Raw genomic sequence first — 27,520 nt, 5'->3', positions numbered from 1 at the left:
TGCGATTGAAATGTTAAATACATAACAGCTTACTCTACCTAGTTAACTTCCATAAAAATAAACTATCATCATACAATAAGTCATTCAAATAATAATTGGAATATGCACAAAATCGAAGGTGAAGTAAGTCCCTAGTAAGTCACAAAGCGATGTGAATAGGTTGTGACATGTTATGCGGCGAAGATCTCAAATCTCCTTCACATAATGCTGGACACTTGGTCAAACTTCTGTAGTTCCGTATGTAATAAGAAAATTATCTGCACCTTCGATACCACGCGTTATTGGCTCTAGCTTACTGCTTCCGGTGAACCGCGACCCTTATCCCCCCGCGTGAGCCCGTTACAGGCAATAGCTACTAAACTAGTGAATTAAAGTCATAAAAGTGAATTAACTTTAAATACTTTATTACGACAACTTATACCACATTATAGTATACATATAAAACATGTTATGCTGTGATTCACTTTATCACGAGTCAGCTACACATATGTACCTATCCACATCACAATGCGCGATTAATCGAATGTACAGTTTTATTTTTGTTTACAGATACATATATAAACAAAAATTGTAATTTTGCATTAACTTTACACACTATATTTGTTCAACGTCATCAGAGATCGAACAAACAACGCAATCCCAATGACTAATACCTCATTGCACTAAGTACAGCATGACCCCTTAATTTTGTACAAATTAATATCGATATAATATTTTAGAAACGAAGATTATGCATCGCGTTTATTTTAGCATATAGTCGAGAGCGACGTACTTGGGCTTCGGTGTAAGCGAGTGGTTCGGCGAGAATGCGATGCGAGCTCGGTCACCGGGTGACACAGTAATACATTTATGATACCGCACATAATACATTGTATTCATTTATAGCAAATAAAGTTAACATATCTTAAACCATAGTCTCTTTCAGTAATCAGATTAGTCTGTGAGTTGATAGCGCACAGGTGGTTAGCGGTTGGCATTCTTGAGCTGGTTGGAGAGCCAGTCGAGCCCCTCGTATAGTCCGTCTCCGGATGTGGCGCACGTCGCCTGGATGTACCAGTTGCGGTTGCGCAGTGAATGCAGACCCAGCTTGTCTGTAATCTCGGCTGCGTTCATGGCATTTGGCAGATCCTGCACAAAGAAAAAAAATTTAAGATTCAATTTATATGTAGCACTTTTCTTTCTCAGTGCATCTCTTAAATAGTTATATATTGATAATAATATATTAGTCAGTCAGTCAACAATTTGATACTATTTTAAAATATGAACTTAGAAATAATTGTTACAAGAGATTAAATTGTTAGTGTTTAATAAAAAGCACTAATATCTAAATAATATTACAATAAACATTTTGTTTACATAAAAACATTAAATATGCTTTAAATATTGACAAGATTAGATAAGATAAATAACTTGCCAATTTGTAAGATACAGTCAATCATATATTACTTAAAAGGATAAAAAATTAAACATTTAAATCGTAAAATACAATATTTTTACATAAAAAATACTGGAATTATTTAAAATAAATGTACCTGTTTGTTTGCAAAAATCAACAGTACTGCATCTCTTAACTCATCTTCACTTAACATTCTCATGAGTTCCTCGCGCGCTTCGCCGATACGCTCTCTGTCATTACTGTCTACTACAAAGATGAGACCCTAAAAGCATAATATATTTTGTCAAATTAAATATTCACAATTCCAACACAATCAGTAGAAGACACCAATACTACCTTTATAATTGCACTCAATCCCTTTATTAATAGTGATTAATAAAAAGATTGCAAATTATATTTATTTTATGAAGTAGTTATTTATTATATTATGCTAGTATAAGAATAAAACATATATTTTATAAGTCTTATTAAAGTATTGAAATTTACAATATATAAAAAATAAATACAATACAATACAATATATAAATAATATAAATTTTCATATTTTAGAAATAAAAAAGTCAATGAAATTAATAGTGTGACAATTTTTTATGAACTAAAATTATTAATGGGCGTGGCAAATCATAAAACACTTCTGAACATTTTGCAGTATTGAAATGCCAAAGTTTGAGAAAAATAATATACTCACATTGTAGAAATAAGGAGTTGTTGTTATACCCAGTATTGGTTAATCACTAATTAAAAGTATCAGATCAAACATGTAAATGCTTATTTTAAATTAAGTCGCTTAAAATTAAGATAAAATAGACATGACTACATAATACATGTAAATCAGCTTTTATTGCTGAGATTTTAATATTTTATTCAATGTTATAGCAAATCATTTACATATCAAATCGGAAAATACTTTATTAAAATAGGCTATAAAGCACTTCTGATTCTCTGATTTCACAGAATTGGATTAAATGTAAAGCTACCATCATCTGCACTATAAATTACAAAACTGTTTTAATAATCTACATCTCCTATATAGTCACTATGCACTTCTATGTTTGCGTTGATTTACTTGACGCACAAAATCATTAAGATATATTTAATTACTATATAAAAGAAACAAAATTAACCTGTGTGTTCTGGAAATAATGCCTCCATAGAGGTCTGATTTTGTCCTGGCCACCGACGTCCCACACAGTGAAACTGATATTTTTGTATTCTACAGTTTCCACATTAAATCCTGTAATATTTTACATAAATTATTTATTTGAAATTCAATTGCAAGGAAAGAATAGATCTCATTGAATGTCATAAGAATATTATATAACAAGGGATGGTTTATTATTAGACACATTACACAAGGTGGAAAAAAGCTATAGTAACCATACCAGACAAAATGCTATATATACTCTATCTAAACCATATGAAAAGTTAAATAAACAAAATTTTGAAAACAAATTAAATAATGTAATTGGTCGAGAGCTTGATTAATCTATAAAATTCTCTATGGATTTGGGCAAAAATAGCATTTTAAATGATGACAAAACTGTTATCAGAATTTTGAAAGTAAAATTGTAGTGGAAATAAATAATAAAGTATATTAATCATTAAATCGTAGTACACACTACAGCTGAGTTATTAATAAATTACATGAAATATATAAATCTACGAGAGTTTATTTTTATTCCTATGTATATGAAATTCAAACATTATGTGTATGTTGCTTAATTTATTCTTGTATTGATTTTATGTTATTCATAGTAATCTTAAGAGAAGAAAAAAAAGCAATACAATATTTCAAACATATTGTTAATAATAAATAGGTCAAAAGCAATACATAGCTTAGAGAACACTTTCTCTTTTTTTTAAGCTTTTAAAAAACTGTAAATAAGTTCATTAATTAAAATAATATATACTTATTAATATACTGCAATAATATAGTTAATTACCATATTGCTTATCTGGTCAGTGTACACATTGTATTCTCATTTATCACTATGCAATCACATAGACAAGCAAGCCCACATACTAAATTAAATAATATACACATAAATAAACATTAAATTACAACTCCACATACAATTTTTGCTTTTTAATACTTTTTCAGTGATAGATTCTTAATTGTTTCAAAAAACTCAAGTATTAGAAATATAAAAAAATTAGTAGATTTAAAATAATATAACAAATTACTTACCAATTGTGGGAATTGTTGTAACAATTTCTCCTAATTTTAGTTTGTATAAGATTGTGGTTTTACCAGCTGCATCAAGACCAACCATCAATATTCTCATTTCTTTTTTGCCAAATAGGCCTTTAAATAAATTTGCAAACATATTCCCCATTTTGCGGCTTTGTGAGCTTTCTGAAAAGAAATTATTTTATTAATCATTAGAAAACACATTCACTCTGACTCATCCGTCACTATACGTTACTATAATCAATGATAATGACATGGCAAGTCCTATCTAGAATTAGACGTACTTTGTTCAAAGCTAGATCGAAACAAACAATAAAAGGAGCTTTCTACTATGAAACAAATATAAAACATAAACCTTAAGTAGTGTATCACAAATTAAATTATACATTTAGCTTAAAATTCGTGAACACCGCTGTTAGTAATTTTGTTAGGGTCACCACCCAAGGATCTTAAGGTGTGTAAAATAACAGTTCAATCACTTATTTAATATTAAAAAGAGTAATAATAAAATTATGGCAGTATACTTACATTTTTTTTCGAGGAAATATATGTTAAATGAAGTAAAAACGCTTCAATCCACTGAAGTCTCTACTATTCACTGTATGTCAAAATGGCGGCGAACGTGGAAGTTGTTCGTGCCTATGCCACGTATCGGAAAAAAGTGGCCAGTTATAAATATAAATTTGAAGTCATAACTGAACAATTCATAATTCGTAATATATTAAACCTTAATCTGAACAAAATGTCACGTTCCCGAAATTATTGACTTTATTTATTTACGTTGTCTGAATATATATATTCATTAGTTACTCACATTCAAAAGAATAAAAGAAATATTAATATGATTAAAACGATAATTTACCGATTGCAATTAAATAATTTCAGTAACATTGTCTTAAATTATATTATAATATTATTCGACAGAATTCAAAAATATATACGGTATAACATATTTACATTAATGTTTATCTGTTTTAATATCAAAGAGTTAGAGTTACATTAAGAGTTTATCTTCAAGTTTATTTAATTGTTGGAACGAATTAATCTAAAAATTTACTGGACCAAAAAGATATTATAATATTTTAAGACATATAAAGAAAGGTTGTAAATTATATGACAGGCTAAGCTTATAAGAAACAGAATAGCACTTGTTAATGTTAGTTATGACTATAGGTTAAGTTCAAATCAGTTGTAAAAGGACTCTTGTAAAAGCTCTTCAGGGCTCTACATCAGTTCTGCAGCTTTGATCTTTGGTCTTTGTATGTACAGGCTTTTTTATACTCCTTTTACATAATTATCTGAATGAAAATAGAACAAAAATATATTTGAATAGAAACCTTAAACTAAAATAGCGGAAAAACATTCAACATTGCAAAAAGGGAATGCAGAAAATGCGTCGTACAAGATCAATAGATAAAATAAAAATGTATGGCAAAAACTTTCTACATAATGAAATATAAATTCAAGTGAATTGAAAATAATTCAGGTATTGCAATTACAATCTACAAACTACGAAAGATGATCAAATTGTCTATGGCTTTTAGCACATCGCTATACCTAACTAAAAGCTGTGACGTTACATGTCTGTCAAAACTCAAATGATTTACAGAGTAATAAAAATAAATATTTGTTTTCATTTTAAACTAGAATTCAGTTTTATTTATATTTTTAAATAAAACAGTTAAGCAAACGTAGCATGTGTGAAGTATGCTGTTTACTCAATCTTAGATATTAATGAACAATATTAATACCAAGTTTTCTAATTCTTTATAGTAAAAATGACACATATCAACTCACTAAAGAACTGGCTTTTGGAACCTCCAAAGTACACAATATTTAGAATTAATAAGTTAATGAAATTGGATTTGATGAATCTTCAAAAACACTTAGAGGAAGTATGTTTAATTTTGATTAACTTGTTACACCAAAAGTATATGACATTTGTATTAAAAGAAATACTATTATATTATTTTAGCAAAGAAAAGATTTAAACACTGATAGTATTCCAAAATATTATTTTTTAAAACCTGACTGTCTTGTTATTGAACAATGGCCTACAAATTTAAATCTTGAGAAAACAAAGAATGAAGTTATTGTAGATCCATTATGTGCAGCTGCAGTCTTAAGAGGGGCCCACGTATATGCCCCTGGCGTCTTAGGTCTTCCCACAAGTAAGTCAAATATACATATATAGTAAAGAAAAACATGTATATATTTATTCTAAGGTATAAAAGTTGTAATAAAATATTTGCCAAATGTCTGTTTATGTAAAATTTGTTTGTTTAAAATTTTATATTTAATTATAGACTGTGATATTAATGAAAGAATAGATATTTATGGTTCAATGGATGGTCAATGTAAAAGAGGTCATAAAATAAAATATGATGGAAACAAACAATATGTTGGCACAGGCTTTTTGAAATTGTTAAGATACAACTTATTTGACAAAGGAGTTCAACCTAGGTATGATTTGTGTAAAATTATATAAAATAAAGTTACTTCTTTATTGGTTATGAATGTTACAATTATTATTTTTACATATATTCACAGTGGTATAGCAATTCAAACTTTACTGCCGGCTTCAAGATTACCAGTAATAAATGAAACAATTTTTCCTAAAGGACAAGTTTTGTTACAAAATCTCCCATCCATAATTGCTGGGTGGGTTGTTAATGCACAGCCTTATGAATGTATCCTGGATATGTGTGCCGCACCTGGTAATAAAACAACCCACTTAGCTGAAATGTCAGATAATAAAGTCAGTATATGTAATAAATTTGATGTATAATGTACAATAACTTATTACTTCTTTTTTTTAAATGTCAACAATATATAGTTTTAATATTAGTATTCATTTCCGTTTTATTAATTTTTAGGCTGTTATAATTGCTATTGACAAGACAATTCAAAAATGTGCTAAAATACAGCGAACTTGCAATACACAGGGTGTTACATGTGTAAAAGCGTATGCATATGATTCAACAAAATGTCATTCTGATAATGATAACAATTTATTGGAGCCTCCATTTTCTTCAAATACTTTTGATAAAATTCTCCTGGACGCACCTTGCAGTGGGCTTGGTCAAAGACCACAATTTAATAACACAATATCTCCAAAAATGCTTCAATCATACAAATTTGTTCAAAGGAAGTTGTTTGATGCGGTAAATAACTTATTGCTTTCTGATTATATATTCTAATATTTCTGTGAGTAATGCTAATGCTACTAAGTATTATAGCATAACAGCTTGATGGCCTACCATCAAGCTGTTATTTAAGGATATGTAATTCACAGCATTATTAATAAACTATCTAGTATTCGCAGCATTACTAACAAAGTATCTACAACTACAGCTCAAATGGAGCTCACATATAGCTGTAGTTGTAGATACTGCTTACTTTTACATTTACTAAGAAAAGTAGGTTAATGCTAATAATATAGAATTTAATAATACCATGCATGTAATAAAAAGTATTTTCATGATCTATCTTGTGAAGTAGAGTACAGTCAGAGTAAGAAAACCTTCGTCGGTTTTCAAATTCATTCTTTTATCGAGTCTTAAACTCTTAGTATCTTTTGAATCTAAACATCAAGTCATTGCGACGCAATATGCGATCGGTAAAGCAGATTATCGCTCATACTGAGCACACGAAAATAGATCATGTAGAAAATAGTATGAGTGTAATGCTTCCATGTTGAATAAAGGAATTTGAATTTGAGATCTTAATGAACCTTTTCTTACCCTGACTTTACATTCCGTTACACAAACACTGATTTCTGATTCAATTTGCACTTATGCGCTCATTAGTTTATGCTCGCGTGAACTTCTTGTTCAACTTAACTTGGGAAATACTATTTGAAAATTATCTTACTTTTCTTTAGCCAAATGCGAGTGATTTGTTTCTAAGGAGTATGCCCAATGATGTTTTAGTAAACAGATATGTCATTAACGCGCAAAAAGTGAAGACTAGAAAACGTCCTAATTAGGACGTTTGCCTTTAGTCGTTTTCATCATCATTATGCCAGTAATACATTATAATACATCATAATTATGTAGTAATACGTTTTGCGTAATTAAAACATCTAGTTATCCCTTTTACTTATTGTTCTTATCAAGCTATCCTTTTTACTTTTAATGAAATGTAAAATAAACGGTCCCCGGCGCGGCACATTTTTTTCTGTTGTTTAGTATGGGTATAACATATCTGTTTATTATAATATCATTGAGTATGCCTTATGGAATGCACTATAATTTGTAAAAAAAAAGGTTATATAAACAACTTCAAATGTGAAATGTAATATTTTTTCAGGCTGTAAAAATTTTGAAAATCAATGGTAAATTAATATACAGCACTTGCACAGTAACAGTGGATGAGAACGAAGGAATGGTGGCTTGGGTCTTAGAAAAATTCCCATGCTTAAAACTTGTACCAGCAGAACCATTATATGGGGGTCCAGGTTTACCAAATGTTGGTCTGTCTGACAATGAAAGGTAATAAAGCAAAACTAATGCTAAATTATTTTTATAAAAAAATCCCTACATTTGATTGCGCCTGAGCATTCAAAATATACTTATAGTTATAGTTCATATTAAAAGAGAAATTTAAAAATAGCTTAATCATATATAATAAAGCTTAAAATAAAATAAACGGTGTTCTAAAGCGATACGAAAAACACTTGTCTATATCAAAAATGCTTCAGAACCCGTCTATTGTAAAATTTCAGCCATATCATTAGCTAAAAAATCTCAATATTATTAGCAATTTTGGTATAAAATTATAAAAATTAAAATCGTACATACCGGTAATGGTTCTTTTGGCTCAAATAGGATATTTGATAATGCGAAAAATAAATTGTGAATTATTGTAATCAGTGTATAATACTATAGAGTTTAAAATGGTTATTTACTAACGAAACTTGAAAATAATAATTTATTCAAAAATCAATAAATAAAAATGCATTTTTTCAAACGCTTGTCACGTGACACAAAACGCTCCTGATTGGCCGGGCTTATGATGAAGTCACTTCCTTGTAAACCTTGCTTTTCTACTATATGTACCACAGATTAAAATACAGCAAAGTGACGTCACCGACCCCATTGCAGCGCCATATTGTCTAAGTAGCGTTTTCGCGTGTTATTTAAATATGGAATTTTTAATATGATATTTTTCGGAAAATATGTACTAGAAATAAAAAAATCTACTTTTACTGGGTTCCTTAACCTCTACTAATAGTATAAAAGGGATTTTAAAAACCAGTCAAATAGCCTATTCAGATTCAATTCTGGTTTTGAGTATGTATTAAGACTGCGTTCAGTTAAAGAAATGACATATATTATTTTAAATGCAAAATTAAAAGAGACAAATAAAAGATTAATAAACAGGCCTGGATTAACCATGTCGGTATCTCTACACAATACAAGTCTCAGTGCCTCTTTACCCTTCTCTAGCTGCTACCCTGTCTAATAGATAGACCTGTTATAAGTATAAAAGGCAAATGATTTCGTTCTCTTTGCAGATTATTATTAAGATAATATTGTTAATTTGCTCATCAATATTTCATACAGAACATCAAAGTTAATATATTTTAATATTTACAGATTGATGGTACAGCGATTTGGTCCAGAAGACGACGAATTACGACCAGTTGACGACATATATAAAAATACAATAGGTTTTTTTATAGCGGCATTCGTAAAAACTAAAGATCATAACAGTTAGCACAATAAAATAATTAAAATATAATAAGTTGCATTTTATTGAAAGTATTGTTTTTTTAGTACCCTAATTATTTCGGACTTAAAAATGACGTTTTTCATGCCACTGAATAATAAATCGTTTTAGTACATTCTTTTTCTTCTTAGCAATTTATAGTATTGACATTAAATATTTACCTAAAAGTAAAGTAAAGCATATAAATATTATGCTTTTTCATATTTTTCAAACATTGTACCAGTATTTACATTGCACCCTTTTTAAATGTCGATTTAATCATAGATGTAACTTAAGTACTGACCTTTTCATTTAGAATTCACAATATACCTCGTTTCTGGATTTGTTTCATAGTTAGTTCTGTAATTTTTTTTTAAAATATTTATTATATGACCTAAAAAATCTCAAACCAGAAATTTGTCATTAATCCATTAACTTGATTAATTTTTCTAGCTGTGTGTGGGAAATTCGTTATTTTTTTCTTTACTACGTAAATAATAACAACCATAGTGACCAAGTATAAATTTTATTGTTCAAAAATATAACAATTACAAGCTTAATAATAAATATTGTTGTGTTCTTAATAAAGATTCAGTCCGATTAACTTTGTTGCGCCCCTAAGCGCATGTGATGGCAAGTCGCCTAACGACATTGAAACGTTTTCTCAGGCTATCAATAGAGATCTATAAAAGGTAAATTCGTCTACTTTTACGGACGCTTCAAATATAAAAACAATTCGATGTTCACTTATTAATGTATACATTGTTGAATTAAAATTATGGCAAAATTATAAATTGAACTTAGCTTTAAAATAAAAAATATCACAAAATCATTAGCGGCAAAGGTCACATGTTATAATTGTATTTATTTAAAATTCTAAATAATGCACACAATTTTATAATTATAATATAAATTATAATAGATCTCAATAATATATATATTATATATTTTTAAATATATTTCTTATCTTTATAATCTCACATTTGAATATTAATTTGCAATTTATATATTAATTTTGTACTAAATATTCTTACTATGATATTGTACAAAGCTTGTGGTTTAAAAACGACATCCGACACCATAAAAATTACTATCAACCATACAAAAATATATAAGAAGTTGTGGCTTGATTCGATGTTTTGAATGACATTAATTTAAATATATGAGTACATTAACGTGACTTTCCACAGCCGACAGCTACGTGATCCGTAATATCACAGACAAAGAAAGACAGCTTATATGTTACTCAATGATTTATATCTTTTCAACGTGCACCCATACACCGGATTCTGGTTTTAACAACATTGAATTTCTGTGAAATTTAACTGGATTCTCAGTTTTTGGTCCGCTTGAAAATTTGAAATTTCTCATCAGAGTCACAATCGCTGTCTTGGCAACGACCATCGCGAAGCGGATACCTGCAATAAATATACTGTTAAGAAGATAGATGATTGCGTAAACTTTATTAAAAAAAGATAATTATATTGTTATTATAGTAGTAAATAATACCGCCATATTCGTTATTTCCAGAGAAAAGCAAGTGACTTTTAACTAACAAACTAACTAAATCTGTGCGATTTTGATGCATATTGGCTTTATAAATGATTTTTAGTACATTACAAAAAAAAACATATTTATGCTGGTGTTGTCCTGCTAATCACCTAATTTGACCAATTAAAAAATATTTCAGTAAAACAATTTGAATCACAGAAATGATTTTAATAAGTAATCAATGCAAAAACATTATAATAGAAAACCAAACAAGCGTATAAAGTGCCATATAAACAAGTCTCGACTTCAAAGCAAGGTCAAGTTCAACAGCATTTTATAAAGTCAATTAAAAAAAACTGCAGTAAAAATTAATTATTATGATATTGTAATTAACATCTATACTATGACTCATGAGAGTTTAGAGCCCAGCGGTTAGAATAAATCATTTACTGATGATTGCGTGTTTGAAACTGAACAAGAAAAGGTTTTTCATGCGATTAATTTGTTTTTTTTTATAAGTCATATCGCGGTCGTCAGTAAAGGTCATAAGGAATCTGCCACATGTGGAATAAACAGCAGTGAGGTGAAATAAGCTCCAAGCCTTCTCCTCCATTGGAGAGGAGGCTTTAGCCTTGCACTAGGATAATAATAGGCTATTACTTTATTATGACTCACGTAATAAATCAAGTGTTGGCGTTCATTAAAAATAAAATATTTGAAACTTTGTATCATTTAATGAATTTTAAGTTGTGTAATATTTACTCAAATTATTCCGTCTTTAATGTCGCTATCGCTATTGTTTTATTTACATAACATAATTGCTTCATCTTTTGTTATCAATCAGGTGTTGAGACAGTTGATACTATTGTTATGTATCTTATATTATATTTATGAAGTTATGACTACATCATTCAATCATACAACTATGCAATTAGATAATTATTTTTTAAACAGCACCTCCATCATAACTTATCTTAGCAATTTTTTATGACATTATTATATAGAGACAAAAAAAACTTGTGAAGTCACGCAAAGGTCATATTTCGTTTCAGACATTTGTGTGGTCGTTATTGTCCAATCATAATTCAGACAATTATCAAAGTACAAAGTTTGTGTTTATTGTATCTGTTATTACTTTTAAAATTGTAATTAGTGGTTGCGTTTATTGATTAATTCATTGAGTACATTACCGATGCAGTTTCTAGGTCCAGCACCAAATGCCAGGAACAAGTGCGAAGGTCTCTCCTTTTTTTCTTCCTTCATAAATCTCTCAGGTATAAATTTCTTTGGTTCGGGATAAATGTCTGGATCCATGTGGATGCCATACACGGGTACTGCTACTACGTCGCCGACTTTCAGATTCAATGAGGAACCGGGTACAGTGTAGGGCTTAGAACATGTTCTATCAATTCTGCCTAATGGTGGGTACATTCTTAAGGTTTCTGAAATAAAAAGGTAAGTTAGTATTTCTGTATGTTCAATATAAATACAAACATCTTACTACATCAAATCTACTCAACAATCAGGTCATCAAATAATTAGTGCATAGATTTGCTGAGCGTGCTGACCGATTAATCAATGTTACAATATATTAATAAAGGATTCTCTGTTTTTGAACTCGAACCGGAGCGTTTGGTTATCGCTTTACGGCGATATCCACGTGATGCATATAGCACGTTAAACTTATGGTTTAGTGGGAGTCAACGAACAAGGAACAGAACACAGACAGTTTTGCCTTTTGGAAGATTTAATAAAAATACATAATATATGTCACATCTTTGACTTATAAAAGGCAATTCTTTAGTGATTTTTATGATAATCTTCACCTCTACTTAAGAATTCAATATTATAAAATCTAGGAATAAAGCACAGCACTTTAGTTGATGTAGATTAATACCTTGAGGTTTTTCAATTTGTCTTCTGAAAAATTTACTTTAAAAGTGATAAAATTATGTTTTTATTACCCTGTATAACTGCTTCTAGATAATCTAATTGCGAAAGATGATCATAGGTCAACTCTTGTCCCTTAGTAATTTCTTCAATATGGGCCCTTAATTTGTCCTGTATATCGGGCCGCACTGCCATTGTGTGAAAAACAAAGGATAACAAAGTACTTGTTGTCTCGAATCCCGCTAACAGGAACAGTAATGCTTGTGCATCCAATGTGTCATTGTCCAAATCTGAAACAAACAAGGCAAAGTAAATAGATAAAATAAATAAATATACACAACTGTGTTATAGTTTGAGAGTCAAGAAAAAATACGTAATATTGTGCAATACTTCTTACATCTTTTAGAAGATTCGCCAGTGTTTTCAAGCTCTTCTTTTTCTTTTATAGCAACATCAACTAAAAGCTGCAAAAAGTCACTCCTCCTGCAAAAAATAAAAGCAGTTATTAATACATCTCATACATAAATTTCTATATTTATGTTTTATTGTTGCTTATATTTTCTTTTCATTACATTGATCAAGAACATTTATGAACTTACTTAGATTCTGCAGTCATTCTTTCGGCTTTAGTGTTTTGTAATATTTTCACTAACTTTTTAGTAGAATCATGGTTCATAAATGATATATTTATGTATTTGAACATTGAAGGCATAAAAAGTAAAATGAAAAAGAAAAACATCCTCTTTTGAATGGACATGTAATTAAATTTCTCTGCTACCTAAAAAAAACACATAAAATACATGCAAAATTATATATTATAAAAATGTATAGCTCAATAAATATTGAATTTTTTGAGAGATAAGCAAATTAACATTCTGAACCAATGGTTGCATTACATTCAATTTAGTCCTGTGTAACTGACTTAGTTGGATAAAGAATATTTTAATTTTGAAATGGAAAAAACAGTATTACAAGTCAATGATGTTCTAGTAAACAGATATGTCATTAACGCGCAAAAAGTGAAGACTAGAAAACGTCCTAATTGGGATGTTTGCCTTTAATCGTTTTCATTATAATTATGCCAGTAGTATGTTATAATACATCATAATTATGTAGTAATACGTTTTGCGTAATTAAAACATCTAGTTATCCCTTTTACTTATTGTTTTTATCAAGCTATCCTTTTTACTTGTAACGAAATGTAAAATAAACGGTCCCCCGCGCGGCACACTTTTTTCTCTTGTTTGGTATAGGTATAACATATCTGTTTATTAGAATATCATTGATTACAAGTACCAAGTTTAACTAACCTTGAAGAATTCTGCATTTTCATCTTTAAGAGCATCAGTGCTTATACCAAATGCACATACACCTGTAACTTCCAATGTGAAATGACCAGTCATCTCTTTAAGTTCGATTTCAGTATTGTCTGCAAAAATTTTACCATTTATATGCGGAACTTGCTTATTGGGTTACAAACAAATAATAACTTTGCATGTTTTTTTTACTACTGTTGGATGAAGTTTTGTAATAATTTTTTTACTTTAAAAATAACAATACAAGTCAATACTATAATAGTAGATTCTCGATTACCTGGTTACCAATGATATTGACATGTTACGAGTTTAAACCATCATCTAGAACTGGCACACGTCAAGGTATGCTCGTTAAAAATGGCAAAGTGTTCATTGAGCCCTTGTAAAGGTGTTGCATCAAAAATGTTATAATAAAAGTTTAAGAATGGGATATTGTATTTTTAGTAAATCAGTGTTTATCAATTTGTTTTTGTTTTATAAATTTTAGTAATATTTCATAATAATTAGAACTGTAACTGAAATATGAACTATTATTATTATTATTATTATATATATATGAAGTACTGACCAAAACGTGATAAAAGTCCAACCCACTGGTCTGAACAATGTTGAACTAATGGGAACATATTTTTTAAGCGAGATGAGCTGAAAGTTGGTGTTATTAAGCTCCTGACTGCTTTCCATTCCATACCCTAGAAATTAATATTATAACATAAAGTCATGAAAAATAAATTAAAAATTTAATAAAAATGCATGAAACATATTGTCATTGCTAGTTGCCATTCTAAAATGGTGATTTCTTTTTCTTTAAGACTATCAACGCCACAACTGTTCTATAAAAGCCAAAAATATCTTGTTATTAAAATAGTCTATAAATAAATCTTATTCATTGTATTCAAGCATAATTAACATAATGGTCAAATAAACGTTTTTTTTTACCTTTAAAGCTAAAAGCGATCTACTCAAATATCTTGGTTCTTTAGTCTTGATAGTACTTCGGTCAATAAAATGATCAGCATCACTAATAGTGACAGATTTGATTAGATCGGGATCTAAGACATACAGAACAGGTCTTCGACCTTCGAAATATCCTAAAATATAACAGAATTAATCATGATTACATTTTTAACAAAATCTAAAAAAATAATCCCTCAAAGCTAGGTTCTTATTTAAGCTTACCTCCAAAGCGATTTCCTTTAAAGTAATTGTAAACATCTAACTGAAATTCGATGAATGGCTTTTTACCGGTTATTCTAGACAAAGAATTTCCAAAGAAAATAACTGGTTTCATAAATTTAACATTTCGCTTTTCAAAATAATCAAAATTTTGGGTGTAGTAAAAATAAATAAAAAATATTAAGTTGAAAAAAAGCAACAACTTCCAATTTTCGACTATGAAAAACAATAATTCCTTAGTTCCAGTATTCAGTTCCATTTTTCTATCGCACTTCCACCGAAATAAGCAATGACAATTACTTTTATGAATGCAAAAAACACTACATCAAGCAAGTAAAACTTTATTAAAACTGATGGCAAGTTACGAAGTTACTACAACATGACAATTGACAATTGACAAGACAAATGAATTATTAATTAACCAATGAGAATGAAATGAATTAATCCTATAATTTTCTTATCTCATCCATAGATAACATAATATATTTAAACCGAAATCTCTTGTGCTGAGAATTAGTGGTACCACTAAAAAATAGTAAATTTCCCAAGATATATATCTCCTGATATATAATAATAGTACAAGTACTAAAATGTAAGGTACATTTTTTTGTGGTAATTAATGTTGCTGGAGTGAGAACTATTTAACACTTCTTGGCTTCAATTTAACAAAAAAATATATATATGAATATCGGAATACAGACAAAATAGTAGCTAAATTTTATTATCATATAAAAAATTATGAAAATTTAAATAAAATTGAGAAAACAAAATAATATTACTTTATTTATAGCATAGTGGCAGTTTTCTGGATCATTTTTCAATTTGCAACTTTTCGGGGACATTTTTTAATAGATTGCGATTTAGGACTTAGGAGTAAAATGTATGTTGACATTTGGTGTGTTAAGAATTAGATGAGATTAAAATAATAAATGTAATATTAAATATATTTTATATTATTCTTTTTTCAATGTATTTGAATTTATATAAATATTAAAAAGGAAATCACCATAACCATCAACATCAGTACAAATCTTATTTTAAGTAATCTTTGGTGTAACCTCACTTATTTTCAATTCATCTATAAGAATTCATAAAATCTTAAGAGAACAATAATATAAATATGGGAAAAACATCTAAGGACAAAAGAGATATTTACTATAGATTAGCAAAAGAAGAAGGATGGCGAGCCAGAAGTGCTTTCAAGTTATTACAAATTAATGAAGAGTATAATATTTTTGAAGGTGTTTTACGAGCCGTTGATTTATGTGCTGCACCCGGTAGTTGGAGTCAGGTATTAACAAAAAAGTTACGACAAAATACAGAAAACGAAGATGAAGTTAAGATAGTTGCGGTAGATTTACAAGCCATGGCATCACTTCCAGGAGTTAAACAAATTCAAGGAGATATTACAAAAGTATCAACAGCAAATGAGATAATTAAAGAATTCGAAGGACATAAAGCAGATTTAGTTGTATGCGATGGAGCACCAGATGTAACCGGATTACATGATATTGATGAATATGTTCAATCGCAACTTCTTCTAGCTGCATTAAATATAACAACACATGTACTTAAAACTGGTGGAATTTTTGTTGCCAAAATATTCAGGGGTAAAGATGTTACCTTATTATATTCACAGTTGAAGCTTTTTTTTGAGTTTGTAACAGTGTCAAAGCCAAGAAGTTCAAGAAATTCTAGTATTGAAGCTTTTGTTATATGTCAAAACTATAACCCACCTCCAGGTTATGTTCCTACCATGGTTAATCCATTGCTTGATCACAAATATTGTGACTTCAATGAGTTTACAGGGCCGAATAGGTTCATAGTGCCATTTAATGCTTGTGGTGACCTCAGTGCTTATGACTCTGATACATCATATCCTTTGTTATTAGAAGGCCAAGAATCTTATGAGTACAAGGAACCTGTCCAAGGACCTATAGATCCACCTTATAAAGAAATATTAGAAAAAAATAAAAACAACACAAACAAATAACTTACAAGCAAATATTTTTACAATTTCAAAACATACATAAAAGAAATAGCTTAAATGATTAAATGTTATGATTACTACTGAAATAGAAAAGAAACTTCATTTATTATATGAAGCAAATGAAAAATTATGAATACATTTTTATTATTCATGAAAAAAATCACCTACATCTCATTAACTAATATAATTGATGTACATAAAAATAAAATTTCTAATTATAAGTGTATATGTCTTTCAGTAGTTATATATTTTTTACCTCCAGCAAACCCTCCAAATCTTAATGCAAAATTATATACTAGTTTCCGACAGCAACTTTAACTGCAGGAAATTGGTAACTTATATTTTTTTTGTGTGCCCCTGTGCCTCTAAAAATGTCGCATGAAATATATCATGATGATCAGAAACTGAATGATGTACTTACCAATCGTTAAAATGTGTTAATGCGACAAAAACAGTCACTCTCAGATTTAAAATATTAGTTAAATAGGTTTTTGTTTCATTGTTTAAAAGTTGCTTGTGTGTTTTAACCTTATGTCAAGAATAGAAAGAACTGGCAAATTAAAAAAAAAAAAATAAGTTATGTCTAAATTTATAAAATGTTGTTAGGCTGATTGGAAAATTTTAAGTAATATTTAAATACTCTATCAAAATTCCAGTTTATTCGTTAAATTATTAAGTGTTTATAATGGCTACTTATAAAATGCCTACAGTGCAACAATTTTTGAAAAAAAAGGTATATACATATGTAACAAAAGTTCTTAACATGGGTTAATGTTTATCTGTAACCTTTACTATTATTAAAAAATATAAATAAAACTAACAATTAACTTAATAAATAATTTGAAATTATAATAGTTGAAGTAAAATTTAATTATGTAAAATGGTCCTTTTACTTTGATAGATCTTTGCCTTAATTGCCTTCGATTTTTGCTTACATTAATGAAAGATAATACGTAGGCATAGATCCAATATTTAATATTTTGATTTTATTGTATTGGCTTAAACTACTAGTCGCTAATTCATAACCTGAGTTTCTGCGTTAAAACTCAATATTTCCGTCAAGACAAACTCAGTGAGATCACGAATTTTGAAGATTAGCAATAGACTGTTTCGGACAGCAAGTAAACGCTTAATACTGCTCTTGATGGGATTATGCAAATGTATCTGCCTTTGTGAACTTATTTCATCATCAGCCCGTGTCCAGCAGTGGCTCGTCGACTGCTCATTCACAGTCTACATAGGCCTCTCCAAGTGCACGCCACTGTGGTCTTTCTCCGGCTACTCGCATCCAGCTCCTGCCTGCCGCCTTGGGTAAATCGTCACTCCACCGTGCCTGAGAACGTCCTACACTACGTTTGCCGAGACGCAGTCTCCACTCTAGAACGCGTTTTCCCCAACGGTTGTCGGTTCTGCCACAAATATGACCAGCCCACTGCCACTTCAGCTTACTAATCCGGTGGGCTATGTCGATGACTTCGGTTCTTTGACGGATCACCTCATTTCTGATGCGATCCCTCAGAGAAACGCCGGTTCCGGTAGAACATGTTCATTGAACATGACCTTGGTTTTATCCAAGTTCATCCGTAGGCCGATACGCATAGAAGAATCAGCCAGATCGTTCAGCATTTGTTGTAGGTCCTGCACCGTTTCTGCCACGATGACGATGTCGTCCACGAATCTCAAGTGAGAGATGTATACGCCATTGATGTTGATGCCACGTCCTTTCCAGTTCAGCGTCTTGAACATATCCTCCATTGCATTAGTGAACAATTTGGGGGAAATAACGTCCCCTTGTCTCACTCCTCGATGCAATGGTATGGGATTTGTTTGCTGATTCTGTATTCGGACGGACATGGTTGCGGCTTCGTAGAGACATCTCATCACTTGGATATATCGCCAATCAACTTGGCAACGCTGCAGGGACTCCAGAACAGCCCAGATTTCAACCGAGTCAAAGGCCTTCTCATAGTCCACGAATGCAAGATACAGGGGCCGATTATACTCTTGGAACTTCTGTATAATCTGCCGCACTGTGTGGATGTGGTCTATGGTGGCGTATCCGGTCCGAAACCCGGCCTGTTCTGGGGGTTGGAATTCGTCGAATCTTCGCGCAAGGCGGTTCGTGATCACTCTTGAAAACAGCTTATAGTCGTGGCTCAGTAGGGATATGGGACGATAGTTCTTCAGCAAGGTTTTGTCTCCCTTTTTGAAGAACAGGACGACCACACTCCTACTTCACGCCTCCGGAGTTCTCCCTTCGAAGAGGACAGAGTTAAAAAGCTTCTGAAGTTTACCTCCCGCTTTTAATAACTCTGTGGTAACGCCGTCCTCTCCAGGGGCTTTTCCATTTTTAAGCTGTCCAAGAGCAGTCTCAATTTCGCCAATACTGACTTCAGGCAGGTCTTCGGAGAAATGACTTGTTAATGTAGCTTTAGGATCCTCATTTTCGGGATCAGGTCGAGATATATGCGATGCGTATAACCGGCCGTAGAAGTCCTCTACTTCCGAAAGTACTGCCGGCTTAGAAGAAACGACTTCTCCACTTGCTGTGGTCAAATTCGCCAGGTGGCTCCTTCCAAGAGATTGTACGAACCTTAGACCCCTGATTCTGCTCAATCGCTCTTTCAATTGCAAGAGTATTGGAGCACCGGAGGTCGTGTCGTACGCGCCTGCTGATCTCTTGGTTTAATTGCCGTTTCTCTGACGAAGTGACAGGTGGGTTTTCACGTCATTTCTTCATGAGCCCTAAGGCATGCCACAACATCTCGTGCCTTCTTCCCTGAGCATTCGAACTACATTTTCGAGGTTCTGGCTTACGTCAGTTGTGGTTTCCACAGCAGCGAATCGGTTATCCAGGATTGACTGGAAAGTTTCAGATCCCGCAATGGTTTGGAGCAGCTTTGGTCGGAGCCTGAACTTCATCAGTCGGACGCGCTCGGCCCTAAAATCGATATTCAGAGAGCCTCGGACAAGTCGGTGATCACTACAGGATTTGATCACTGAGACGTTTCTGAATATGTGACTCTTGTCTGTCATGATGAAGTCTATCTCATTTTTGGTCATAGTGTCGGGGCTTTGCCACGTCTTCTTCTAGAAGAGCCCCTCCCGTTCGAGGAAGTTGACAAGCATTTGCCCCCTATGATTCCTGCTTCCAAATCCATGGGGTCCTACTACCGATTCGCTGCAATTCTGTACTCCCACTTTAGCGTTAAAGTCCCCCATGACAACGTTGAAGTGGGTTTTCACACTGGAGATTTCCACAACGTTGTCAGCTAGGGACTTATTTACTAGAAACCCATCGCCACCCTCGGTCTCCCTCTCGGAAGTACATTAGGTGGCCCGATTCGAGGGTTACGGTGTCCTCTCCCTCTCTACGGACTTCATATAGCCCTAATATGTGCCACCTAATTTTCCCAAGTTCTACCTCAAGTTGCGCTAGATGCGAGTCAAGTCGTAGCGTGCGTCCGTTGTACGTCGCAAGGGTCAGTCGGTTGTGGTCACCGGGCTACGGGGCCCAGTGATTCTTAGCACCCCCCGTCCCGGGGGGAAAACGAGGAATAGCGGGACTATTGGTGATCGCAGGACGTAGCTTCTCGCACTGGTGACGCTGCTGCCCGTCACCGGTTTGTGGTATTTAGCTACGCCTATTTTATTTGATGGTTATAACGCCATCAGTCGGTCGCCAGAGCCTCGTTTGCTGGTCGGCAGGATGCACCACAGGCAGGTGAGGTTGGCTTGGGGCTGAATTGACTAAGGTGTAGTTTGCGCTCCCTTACATCCCTTATTGAGTATATGTGCACTTATTTAGCAACATAATATTATACGTTGTTGGTTTTTGTCTGTTAACTATTATACTATAACTATTTTAAAAGATGACCAATATACTAAGACAATTATATAAAAAACAATGTACGTCTTATTTTCCAGAAAATTTATGATCACAAGGAACCAGTATGGGTGTACTTAGAACGAGAAATGAGGAACAACATTGATAAGAAACCATATAATGAAAAAGTCGGCAATTGGCTGAAGTTTCTAAAGGATTTAAAATATTATTATTATTGTGAAGGTATATATGTATAGTAAAATTTTTAATTTTGATCTCCTGTAATAAGAAATCGAATCGTGAAGGGTTGATATTCTGTCTTCTGTCTGACATGTATTCTTCTATATTTATTGTTTTTATGAAACTCCAATTTTGGCAGATTTAATCTATTTGTACTGTGTCGTAAAGGAAAAAACTAAACATACGTTTAGTTAATGAACAGAAAAAAAGTAATCGATATGATGCTGATCATCACTCTGATTATATAATTAATGATATAGTACTAACAATTATTTTTTTTATAACCTTAAGAAAAACGCAAGTTAAAGAGATTAAGCCTAGAGGTTGGACCGCCTTGGTACTACGAACTTTCAAGCAGTCAAAGAGAGGTTCTTTTCGCTTTAAAAATAAATATTCACCAAGATCTATTAGAAGATTTGCCTATCAGAACGAGAAAATCATTATCCGATCTGGGCGTCACATTAAAAATTCCAAAACCTCTTCTCATGAAAGCCATGACCAATTCGTTTGAAGACCCTGGTGTATTTATTTGGAATCTTTATAGCGCATATTACAAACAGCCCCCGAGTGAGCTACGAGCTGGTGAGACTATTTAACCTAAAAACACTTATATATTATAATAATTAGTGAAAAGACTAATTGCCTTTACCTAAATAAAAGGTTTAAGCCGAGGCAATCTTTAAAAATAATCAATATTTAATTAATAGAGATTACAGAACTCAATAATCATAATTATACACGAAAGAAATTACTGTTATCATGAAGTATTTATTGTAATTAGCTGTTGATTATTTGACGATAATTAATTATATACCTAATATATTATATTTCAGAGTATGATATGAATGCAATGATTTTAATGTCATGTTTAGTATTTATTGACTTAGATGAATGCATAGAAAAACTAGAAAAATTGACGTATTCTCCGAAGATACCGTCGGTCACATCAGACAAAAGTCAGTTTCAAACATTTATTATAAGTATTATGCTATTTACAGCTAGTTTGGTCAATCGTTGGTTTTTTCATTCTGCAGAACCTCATAGGAATTTCCAACCGAAAGTGCGGTATGGGGAATATCTGCAGCGTTGCTACGTCCCGTGTTACAGTACACACTCTAAAAGTAATCAACCAAAGCACAAGCCTCAGCCACTGGGATATAAAGTTAGACTTCGAAGTGCTCAGGTAATTTAGGAAGTTGTATATTTTTTCTATTTTATGTTAAAAGCGCCTATCGTTGTGCAGTGTTGGTCTATTGAAAACGAACGAATTTAAAATATGTGTCATTTTAATCTTTATTATATTTATAAATTTTTACAATAATCGTAAGTCAGAGCCACATGTCAGGTTAAGGCCTCCTCTCTCTTTTTGAGGAAAAGATTCGGAATATATTTCACATGCTGTTCCAATGCGTGTTGGTGGAATACACATGTGGCAGAATTTCTATAAACTTAGACATCCTCATAATGTTTTCCTTCACCACCGAGCACGAGATGAATTGTAAACACAAATTAAGCACATGAATATTCAGTGGTGCCTGCCAGGGTCTTGAACCCGCAATCATCGGTTAAGATGCTCGCTTTCTAACTACTAGACCATCTCGGCTCTCAATGTGTCTCAATGTGTCAGTTACAAAAGCACAAATTATAGCTTAAATAAAAATTTTACACTTTTTTTCCAGAGTTACGAAAGACTTTGCAAGAACCATGATTTTGTAAGTGCTGTTCTTAAATTATCATGATGATTTAATACTACTTTATTTTATGTCATTTTATTTGATCTAAATTTTAGCTTGAAAAACGCAAAGAAAGAAATAAAAAGGAGAAGCAATTAGAAAGAATTTGTAAATACAAGTTTTGGGAGCCTCCTAGTACATTACGTTAGTAATCATACCAATTTTATTAAGTTTAATGTAATTTGATAATCATAAATAATATAATGATAATGAGCTGCGCTCACTCTAATAAAGAAACAAAAATATATCTATTTAGGTAATACTGATCCTAAAATGGTGGCATACGTAAACAAACTGAAAATGTTCAAGAAGAAAGCGAAACCTAAGTATAAGGCACCGTATAAAAACGTCCAATATCTCGTCGGAGGCGTTTCTTTTGTCGGCGGGCAGCCCCGATACTTGTTAAATAGTAAGTTATGAATTATTTTCATTTAATATTTTTCAGACTCTTGAGAGTCGAGATGGCCTGAGAGTCGAGATGGCCCAGTGGTTAGAACGCGTGCATCTTAACCGATGATTGCGGGTTCAAACCCAGGCAAGCACCGCTGATTCATGTGCTTAATTTGTCTTTATAATTTATCTCGTACTCAGCGGTGAAGGAAAACATCGTGAGGAAACCTGCATGTGACAAATTTCATAGAAATTCTGCCACATTTGTATTCCACCAACCCGCATTGGAACAGCGTGGTGGAATATGTTCCATACCTTCTCCTCAAAAAGGGAGAGGAGGCCTTTAGCCCAGCAGTAGGAATTTACAGGCTGTTGTTGTTGTTGTTGTTGTTATGCTATGTAATATAACTATCCTTATCGTTACATTTTCTGTAACCATAAAATAATATTTGGATAATAAAAAATAAATTTTGCTAACACAGACGTTGCTCTACTGCCGACCGGTTATATACCCATCAATAATGGGTTTGCTTGTTTCAATGGTGAATTTGTCACCAACATACACGGTTACTGGAAATTCCCAAAAGAAGTTAATGAAATATGTGACGCAACTTGTGAATGCATATCTAGATGGTATCATTTTTGTTTTTCTTTATCTTATAATACAAATACACTTATCTAAATGAATATATAATCCTATATTGGAAGACATATCAAATTACCAGAATAAATCTTAAAGTAAAAATAATTAATTGTTATAAACGTAGAACTGTTAATTCTAGGGATGATGTTGTAATGACGTATCTTAAACAATCCAAATGTAAATGTGGTCACCTCTACGACTTTTATAACGAAGGAATACCTGGAGAAAAATATTTTTATCCACCGACAAGACATGGGCCATTTTGGATTGATAATGCTAAAGTCTATCAGTTAGATCCTATGGAGGATTTCATAAAAGACACTGTCAGAGAATCACTAATGTCTGCAGAGCCAACGGTACAGTTTGATATGTTATGTTTGCTAAATGAAATAATTACAGCTGCTGTTCCAAAAGGGAAGTATTTTGTGGGGCAAACAATAATTTTCCTCAAATCAAACGTTTTATGACGACCTGTGATCATAATCATCATTAAAGTGCTTTACAATTATTATGAACATTACCCGTATTATTAGCGTCTATGCGCCTTTTAAAATATTCCCATTAAGTTATGACAGTCAAAATTTTTCCTATTTTTTCTGTATTATTTTACTGTAGAGATTCAATAAATAAATAAGATTATGGAATGATCTATTCAAATAATAATGTTGATTATGATGAATCATTTGATCAATTATGCATTTAGGTCTATTCATTGTTACAAAACAGTAATAGACTAACTTTGATTCATAAAGGAGCTTTATACATCCACACGAAGTAGGTATGTTGTGTATAGTGTGTGACGCTTGTGTTCACAAGATTAGTGTGCGTGAGATTATTTATATAATAATAAAGACTGCAAAAATAATTTCAAATTAATTAACATTTGCACCCATTATGATGCACCCCGATAATATAATAAGTAGAGATGCGCCCTAGTGAGTGAACAGATTATAATAATTTCATTAATTGTTATTTTGGCAGCCTGAACCTTCGATGCCAACAATATTACCTTCCGGTTTGAAAGAGAAAGATTTACTAGCGGTGAGTATTTCATGCTTATTTACTTGGTGGGTGTGGAGTGGACCCCAAGTGAAATTGATGCAAGAAAAAGAGTAGTATAATATAACCAAATTTTGTCCTATCGCAATTTTATAGAAGCGCGTCATGGCTTACAAATATACTATCAAATTATACTATTAAAATTTAAAAATTCACCACATAATTTGTCTTTGATTAGTTTATATGGCGAGTAAGCGTAGTAATTATTAGTCTATTATAGTAAATAAATAGCTAAACAAGACTGTAAACGTAATAATAATATTAATACACCTAATTATTTTTTAGGCATTTTTAGCAGATTTGTCAGATACACCCCTTTTGATTCCTCACTTACCACAAGCGAATCTTTTAAATAATCTTCAAGAGTGGGTCAGGAAAAGAGTAAAGGGTCATCTTACACCGGCCGATGATAGTACGTTGACAAGCACAATTAATAAAGATATATTTATTATATTACTAGCAATGATAAAAAAATATATATGTTTATGGTCTATTCTAAAAGTAGAAATGTAAACCCTAATTAGGTTTCTTGTTTAAAAGCGTGTAGGACCTTTATTTCATATTTTATAGACATTCATAATAATGTGCAGGGCTCTATGGGGCTTGCTCTTGTTTGATTTAACTACATTATGACGTAAATTCGTGAGGTGTATAGTACGACACAACTTAGATGTCGCATCGGCAAAATTCGTAAGACCGATCACATCCGAATTGAGTACGCTGTACCAAATTATCAATATTTATTTCTCATGCGAATATGATCTTGGCACAAACGTAATTACTTCTAATATCATATGACCTAATACATTCATCAATTTGACGCGTGGATTTACATGCACTTGCTTTCTCTGACGCGTGAATCTATAGCGACGAATAGCGTCGAATAGCGTCGAACGGCGCGATAGGGAGCTATTTCTATTGGCAGTAACCGATTTTACGAATTTTGCTGATGCTACATCTAATTTGTGTCGTACTATACCTATAATTATTTTTATTTATATTTCAGAACAACTGTTATTGCAATCTCAACGCAGATGGCTTGACCTGAAGCATATGGATTTTAGAGCTCGTGCATATAGGATACCATTCACACTGAAACAATTAAAACATATGAATTGGTCACACCGTCATGTAGTACAGACACTGGTACTTTTTTCTTTAACACTTACATATAAATTAAACTGAATAATTACGTCGTCAATTGTTTAAACTTTTTCTAATTTTACATTATCCATTGTTCAAATTATCTTGTGTTTTAGTTTGAAATACTATTAGACGACTTCGTAACTAGAAATAGATTGTTGCAACTTAATCAGACTAGATTGTGGTGGTCGACCACAAAATATGATGCCTACGCCAGCAAAGCGTTTTTGTAAGTACAGTATAGTACTCTTCTTAAATTATATCAGCAGGTTCAAGTTATTTTTATAAACTAATGAGTTCATTAGTTTATAAAAATAAGTCATTAAATAAATAATAAATAAATATGGGACAACATCACATACATTACTCTGATCCCAATGTAAGTAGCTAACGCACTTGTGTTATGGAAAATCAGAAGTAACGACGCTACCACAAACGCCCAGACCCAAGACAATATAGAAAAATATGAATGAAAAAATTAATGATAATCTACATCGACTTAGCCGGGAATCGAACCCAGGACCTCGGAGTGGCGTACCCATGAAAACCGGTGTACACTCCACTCGACCACGGAGGTCGTCAAAAGTCATTCAAGTCATTACTTTATAGAAATAAATTACACTTTTATTATTTTATATAACATACTTATTTATCTTTTTCAGGGATATTTATTTTACTTATATGCCCGGACGTATGAAAGATACATTCCTGATTAATCCATACAGTTCTGAGCTAACACCAAAACACGGAGCGAAAACGTGTCCCTTATAAGTATAAATGTGTTGTTGTGATTTAGTTCTTACTTTTTCGTGTCTCTTAAGTTTTTGTTGTTATTTATTGAATGTTTATTTTCGTGTTTAAGGAGTACAAATATCAATAAAAGAATTATATTCCGAAATTTGAGCTGTTATTTTCCTTGTAGATGTTCGTGGGCGATGGTAGTCACGTTAGGTCAGATGAGCCTCGTCTTCGTTTGTCACCTGTTTAAATGTAAATAAGATATAACAATAACAAACAACAACAGCCTGTAAATTCCCACTGCTGGGCTAAAGGCCTCCTCTTCCTTAGAGGAGAAGGTTTGGAACATATTCCACCACGCTGTTCCAATGCGGGTTGGTGGAATACACATGTGGCAGAATTTCTATGAAATATGTCACATGCAGGTTTCCTCACGATGTTTTCCTTCACCGCCGAGTACGACAAATTAAGCACAAGAATCAGCGGTGCTTGCCTGGGTTTGAACCCGCAATCATCGGTTAAGATGCACGCGTTCTAACCACTGGGCCATCTCGACTCCTCAATAAGATATAAACTTATGGCGAAC

At 32.0% G+C, this 27,520-nt stretch overlaps 5 protein-coding genes across 7 annotated transcripts; 3 read left to right on the top strand and 2 right to left on the bottom strand.

Moving 5' to 3' along the window:
- Positions 1-382: 382 nt before the first annotated feature.
- Positions 383-4,275, bottom strand: LOC124534096 (ADP-ribosylation factor 1). Its single transcript, XM_047109766.1, has 5 exons — positions 4,116-4,275; positions 3,585-3,752; positions 2,521-2,630; positions 1,533-1,658; positions 383-1,128 (listed from the first exon to the last, which is right to left on the bottom strand). Exons 2-5 carry the CDS (start codon positions 3,730-3,732, stop codon positions 964-966), a joined length of 549 nt encoding a protein of 182 aa, XP_046965722.1. The 5' UTR covers positions 3,733-3,752; positions 4,116-4,275; the 3' UTR covers positions 383-963.
- An 870-nt stretch (positions 4,276-5,145) lies between these two features.
- On the top strand, positions 5,146-9,329 carry LOC124534421 (tRNA (cytosine(72)-C(5))-methyltransferase NSUN6). 2 transcript variants are annotated; one of them, XM_047110294.1, is made up of 8 exons: positions 5,150-5,197; positions 5,361-5,482; positions 5,563-5,758; positions 5,894-6,050; positions 6,138-6,345; positions 6,464-6,751; positions 7,899-8,080; positions 9,188-9,329. In XM_047110294.1, the coding sequence occupies exons 2-8, from the start codon at positions 5,366-5,368 to the stop codon at positions 9,306-9,308; spliced, it is 1,269 nt and encodes a 422-aa protein (XP_046966250.1). In that variant the 5' UTR covers positions 5,150-5,197; positions 5,361-5,365; the 3' UTR covers positions 9,309-9,329. The 2 variants fall into 2 exon arrangements, with proteins under 2 accessions (XP_046966249.1, XP_046966250.1); XM_047110293.1 differs by having other exon boundaries at positions 5,146-5,482.
- Positions 9,330-9,808: 479 nt separating this feature from the next.
- Positions 9,809-15,538, bottom strand: LOC124534029 (cytochrome P450 9e2-like). Its single transcript, XM_047109656.1, has 9 exons — positions 15,176-15,538; positions 14,936-15,087; positions 14,565-14,688; positions 13,991-14,109; positions 13,280-13,458; positions 13,078-13,163; positions 12,755-12,970; positions 11,981-12,232; positions 9,809-10,717 (listed from the first exon to the last, which is right to left on the bottom strand). Exons 1-9 carry the CDS (start codon positions 15,429-15,431, stop codon positions 10,554-10,556), a joined length of 1,548 nt encoding a protein of 515 aa, XP_046965612.1. The 5' UTR covers positions 15,432-15,538; the 3' UTR covers positions 9,809-10,553.
- Positions 15,539-16,061: 523 nt separating this feature from the next.
- LOC124534028 (putative tRNA (cytidine(32)/guanosine(34)-2'-O)-methyltransferase) lies at positions 16,062-17,326 on the top strand. The gene has a single exon (XM_047109654.1). The coding sequence runs from the start codon at positions 16,293-16,295 to the stop codon at positions 17,163-17,165; it is 873 nt and encodes a 290-aa protein (XP_046965610.1). The 5' UTR covers positions 16,062-16,292; the 3' UTR covers positions 17,166-17,326.
- A 7-nt stretch (positions 17,327-17,333) lies between these two features.
- On the top strand, positions 17,334-27,094 carry LOC124534027. 2 transcript variants are annotated; one of them, XM_047109652.1, is made up of 15 exons: positions 17,334-17,895; positions 21,090-21,231; positions 21,520-21,810; positions 22,062-22,184; positions 22,263-22,411; positions 22,908-22,940; positions 23,018-23,105; positions 23,218-23,370; positions 23,834-23,984; positions 24,134-24,350; positions 24,976-25,035; positions 25,339-25,465; positions 26,060-26,199; positions 26,313-26,425; positions 26,859-27,094. In XM_047109652.1, the coding sequence occupies exons 1-15, from the start codon at positions 17,848-17,850 to the stop codon at positions 26,965-26,967; spliced, it is 1,944 nt and encodes a 647-aa protein (XP_046965608.1). In that variant the 5' UTR covers positions 17,334-17,847; the 3' UTR covers positions 26,968-27,094. The 2 variants fall into 2 exon arrangements, with proteins under 2 accessions (XP_046965608.1, XP_046965609.1); XM_047109653.1 differs by lacking the exon at positions 22,908-22,940.
- The last annotated feature ends 426 nt before the right edge of the window (positions 27,095-27,520 follow it).

Source organism: Vanessa cardui, chromosome 12 (assembly GCF_905220365.1).
Source record: "Vanessa cardui chromosome 12, ilVanCard2.1, whole genome shotgun sequence".
Classification (NCBI taxonomy): Eukaryota; Metazoa; Arthropoda; class Insecta; order Lepidoptera; family Nymphalidae; genus Vanessa; species Vanessa cardui.
This window is presented reverse-complemented; position numbering and strand designations above follow the sequence as displayed.

Excerpts from the sequence above, each read along its gene's own strand:
- LOC124534421 (XM_047110293.1), top strand. The coding sequence starts at position 5,366 with ATGACACATATCAACTCACTAAAGAACTGGCTTTTGGAACCTCCAAAG. Across the intron at positions 6,051-6,137 it reads GACAAAGGAGTTCAACCTAG|TGGTATAGCAATTCAAACTT; the intron begins GTATGATTTGTG and ends ATATATTCACAG. Across the intron at positions 6,752-7,898 it reads AAAGGAAGTTGTTTGATGCG|GCTGTAAAAATTTTGAAAAT; the intron begins GTAAATAACTTA and ends ATATTTTTTCAG.
- LOC124534096 (XM_047109766.1), bottom strand. The coding sequence starts at position 3,732 with ATGGGGAATATGTTTGCAAATTTATTTAAAGGCCTATTTGGCAAAAAA. Across the intron at positions 1,659-2,520 it reads ATTATTTCCAGAACACACAG|GGTCTCATCTTTGTAGTAGA; the intron begins GTTAATTTTGTT and ends TTATGCTTTTAG. Across the intron at positions 1,129-1,532 it reads TGATTTTTGCAAACAAACAG|GATCTGCCAAATGCCATGAA; the intron begins GTACATTTATTT and ends TTCTTTGTGCAG.
- LOC124534028 (XM_047109654.1), top strand. The coding sequence starts at position 16,293 with ATGGGAAAAACATCTAAGGACAAAAGAGATATTTACTATAGATTAGCA.
- LOC124534029 (XM_047109656.1), bottom strand. The coding sequence starts at position 15,431 with ATGGAACTGAATACTGGAACTAAGGAATTATTGTTTTTCATAGTCGAA. Across the intron at positions 15,088-15,175 it reads TAAAGGAAATCGCTTTGGAG|GATATTTCGAAGGTCGAAGA; the intron begins GTAAGCTTAAAT and ends GTTATATTTTAG. Across the intron at positions 13,164-13,279 it reads AGAATGACTGCAGAATCTAA|GAGGAGTGACTTTTTGCAGC; the intron begins GTAAGTTCATAA and ends TATTTTTTGCAG.
- LOC124534027 (XM_047109652.1), top strand. The coding sequence starts at position 17,848 with ATGGCTACTTATAAAATGCCTACAGTGCAACAATTTTTGAAAAAAAAG. Across the intron at positions 23,106-23,217 it reads GGAGCCTCCTAGTACATTAC|GTAATACTGATCCTAAAATG; the intron begins GTTAGTAATCAT and ends ATATCTATTTAG. Across the intron at positions 26,200-26,312 it reads GTCATGTAGTACAGACACTG|TTTGAAATACTATTAGACGA; the intron begins GTACTTTTTTCT and ends CTTGTGTTTTAG.